General features: G+C 53.1%; 1 protein-coding gene across 1 annotated transcript; it reads right to left on the minus strand.

Annotated features, from left to right (window-relative positions):
- Nucleotides 1-327: 327 nt before the first annotated feature.
- Nucleotides 328-1,833, minus strand: LOC135910241 (copine-9-like). The gene has a single exon (XM_065442293.2). The coding sequence runs from the start codon at nucleotides 1,831-1,833 to the stop codon at nucleotides 328-330; it is 1,506 nt and encodes a 501-aa protein (XP_065298365.1).
- Between the last annotated feature and the right edge of the window lie 2,057 nt (nucleotides 1,834-3,890).

Raw genomic sequence — 3,890 nt, forward strand, 5'->3', positions numbered from 1 at the left:
CCTTGAGTTATTCGCTTAATGTCACATCAATCGTCATCAGCACTATGTTTTATATTTTGGGAGCATTTCTAACGAATTTTGGTGTCACAGGCATTATTCTACTGCATGTCACACTAATGCAGTTAACGTAAAAAGCATTATGCGGGCGCAGTTTTCAACGTTCGAGAGACATACATGTGTTATCCTGTGCCCGTAACAATGAAAAAAATGCTACCAAACTCTGAAATTTTTATCGCGTAATTTTTAAACAACCATCGTGCGTGCAGGGGCAGAGGAGCAAACAGCCTGCTCGGACAGTGCGCGTCGAAGTAGTCCAGGCCGCGCGCATCACTGGACGGCAAGTGCGGGCTCGACGTCGTTGAGCGCCAGGAACTGCACCACCTGCTCCGGCACTGCGACCAGCGCGTCTCGCGGCAGCAAGTGCATGCGGTCGTGGTACGGCGCCACTTCGAGTACGTGCACGCACTCCCGGCAGCCCGCACGACGGCGCGACAGCAAGTCTCTGCGAAGCGCGCGGCTGCAGCCTTCTTCGCCGATCACCAGGAGCACGACGGACATGGCGGACGTCGACGCCTTCGCCAGGCAGTCGAGCGTGCTCAGCCCGTAGTCCAGTCGGCCGTCCGTTAGGACCAGCACCACGTGATACCGGGCCGGTTGGGAAAGCTGGGTCAGGTACATCAGGGCAGGCGCCAGCTCCGAAGGCTCGGACGGGAGCAGCCGTTCGAGGCTCTGGGTGTACGCCTCCAGCACTCCCTGAACGCCGTTGACGCGAGGCTCTCCCTTGGCCGAGAGGAATGCGAAAGGTTCGCTGATCAAACCGGCTGAGGAGCGGGCGCCGAAGGCCAGCGCCGGCAGGAGCTGGTCTTCGTCGAACTGCTGCACGACGTCGTCGAACGCGAGGATGACCGACTCGTACTGGCGCCGCATCTCGCTTCCGGCGCTCAGGTCGCCGTTCGAGGAGCTCAGGTCCACCACGAAGGCGAAGTGCAGCGAGAAGTCGCCGTGCAGGTAGTCGATGAGCGTCCAGGGAAACTGGCGACACCGCTCCACGAGCAGCGCGGGCATCTCGTCACCCAAGCTGGGCTCGAAACCCGCCGCCGCGGCTGCGGGCACCTCTAGCGGGAGCACGGTGCCGGACTCGACCTCGTCGAGCAGCACGGTCGTCTGACCGGTTAAGGTGCGCTCCCCGGTCAGGCTGACGTCGTAGCAGCGAAGCTTCAGGACGCCGCCGGGAAAGCGGTCGGAGTTGATCACCTGCGGCTTCCAGCGCGGCGTCCGGTTGCGCGAGACCACCTCGGTGACGAGGACCGCGTTGCCGTCCTGGGCGCACAGCTCCAGCATAGGGTCGCTCGAGCGGAACAGCTTCTTGACCGGAAGCGAACGGGCCGAGAACTCGAGCGCCACAAAACCGCCCGGGTGACTGGTGGCGCGGGGAACCACCGTGATGCTGCCGGGCACCTTGGCTCCTTTCCTGTCCACCAGAGTCCGCGTGTAGGGCGTGTCCAGGTAGACGAGCATGTCAATAGCGCCGCACACAGCGCGACCTATGGGCTCGGTCGCTTTGGATATGCGGTTCACGCTGAACAGCTCGAAGAGCAGCAGGTGCGTCTCGCCGAAGCAGTACGAGGTGGAGAAGACGGCCGCGCAGTCCTTGCCTGGTTTGGAACGGTCCAGCTCGCGGAAGACAGCTCGATCCGGGCCGTCGCTCACCGAGTAGACAGCGAACGTGTCCAGCCACGAGGCCGAGTGGCTGCGTCGGTCGCGAACGCCCGACCAGGTCAGCTCGAGGCGGATATCGAGCGCGTCACTCGACGTCGACACCTCGGCCGCCATTTCTCGCGCACTCCTGCCTGATCTTCCTCTTCGGCTAAAGGTTCACGCGGCCCACAAATCTGCTCTTGCTTTTATTCCCAGTGAAATGGTCCAACCCACTCAGGGCGATCGACCATGAATTGGGCGGTGAAAGACTGTTGTAATTGTTCAGGGGAATAAGGTGAAATTGAATAAGTGCCGTGTTAACGTGAAATAAACATCTATTGTTACAGATATGAAGGTTTAAATTTCTAAATATTGCGGACCACATTAGGCGAGCATAAGAAGTAAGAGTAGCAGTTTTAGCTTGCAATTCTTTTTTTTTTCTCGCTCAGAAAGTAGCAGAGGGTTTCACAAACGTTTTAGTGGCTGTAACCCAGTATGGTAGCCCCAAAGGAAAGGTTTACCCGAAGAGTCAGATTACCGCCTAGGTTTTGGAAGCGTTCGGCATTTCGTGTCATTAAACTTCTTTCTCTCTCTCTTTAGAAATACTTTTCAGGACGCTAAAGAAGGATGAAGAGCCAATGGCACGTCACAGCAATTGGGTACCGGAAGTTTTCCGTATGCTGATATTCAATTTTATCATTAATAAATGAATGAATGAATGTTTGATGTTTAATGGCGCAAGGGCCAAGTATGACGACAGAGCGTCATATCGGTGGTAATGAGTTTGCAGTGTAATTATTATATCTATGAAGTTGGTGTGATGTGGCTGTAAAGAGGCCTTAAAAATGGTCACCTTGAAGTGCGTAAATTATGTATAAGAATATGACGATGACGTATGACGTGTACTATGACCATCAAAATCCATTTTAGAAGAATGATACCATGTGTAAAATATATCAGGTTATAAGATTGGCTAGAGCACTACTGCCTCCTTAGTGTCCTTGAAACATAAGGGCCTAGAGGCATATGCTACGCAAAACAATTATCACAGCGCCATCCTCTGGAACGAGCATGCTCTACGAAGTTAGTGGGCTTATAACTTGTAGGGCAACACCATTTAAGAAGTTGAGGACTGCCTCGGTGTTAAAAAGCGGTTCCTTACCAAGAAACATAGCCGGGTGTAGAGGGATGTAATAATGGTGTGCAAGCGGAAAATGTTTGATTCTGAGAGAATCGGAGAGAAAAGGAGAGAGGACGGTCAGCCTCTCCCCGCATGTACCACACAATGGAGATTCACTTCCAGTAAGCAGATAATTATGGGTGTCAAATGTGTGTCCTATTCTGAGGCGACAGAATAGGACATCTGTTCGCCGAGGTCTTGTTGGAGAGGGCCAAAAACCTAACTGTGGCTTTATAACGTGCAGTTCGTTATTTGTTTGCGCGTCCCACGTGCACTGCCAATGGTTTCGCAGTCTACTATGTAAGAAAGGTCTCAGGTCTGTGACAGGCACATCAGCAGTAGGGTTAACAGCTTGCGATGCGATTGACGTGGCCATCTCGTCCGCCAGAACGTTACCTTCGATTCCCCTATGGTCAGGTACCCAGCATATGATATTCTGGTTAGATAAGTACGCTTTGCACAAGACCGAGTAGAGTTCATTAAATACGGGATTTTTACGTTTGCTGAGTGACATTAAGGCCTTCACGATGCTTAGAGAGTCTGTATAGGTCGCTGCTTTTGGAAGTTTTGATTTTCTTATATGCTTCACAGCAGAGAGTAATGCGTAGACCTCGGCCGTAAATATGCTTGTTTTAATAATAATAATATTTGGGGTTTTACGTGCCAAAACCACTTTCTGATTATGAGGCACGCCGTAGTGGAGGACTCCGGAAATTTTGACCACCTGGGGTTCTTTAACGTGCACCTAAATCTAAGCACACGGGTGTTTTCGCATTTCGCCCCCATCGAAATGCGGCCGCCGTGGCCGGGATTCGATCCCGCGACCTCGTGCTCAGCAGCCCAACACCATAGCCACTGAGCAACCACGGCGGGTCATGCTTGTTTTCGGATGCAGTACATCGGATTCCGAGAAAGATGGGCCGACGGCTGCATAGGATACCCCGGCATTTGACTTCGAAGCGTCTGTGTAGAACTCTGCGCAGGAGTGCTTGTACTGAAGTTCTAGGAAATG

This window comes from Dermacentor albipictus, chromosome 10 (assembly GCF_038994185.2).
Source record: "Dermacentor albipictus isolate Rhodes 1998 colony chromosome 10, USDA_Dalb.pri_finalv2, whole genome shotgun sequence".
NCBI lineage: Eukaryota > Metazoa > Arthropoda > Arachnida > Ixodida > Ixodidae > Dermacentor > Dermacentor albipictus.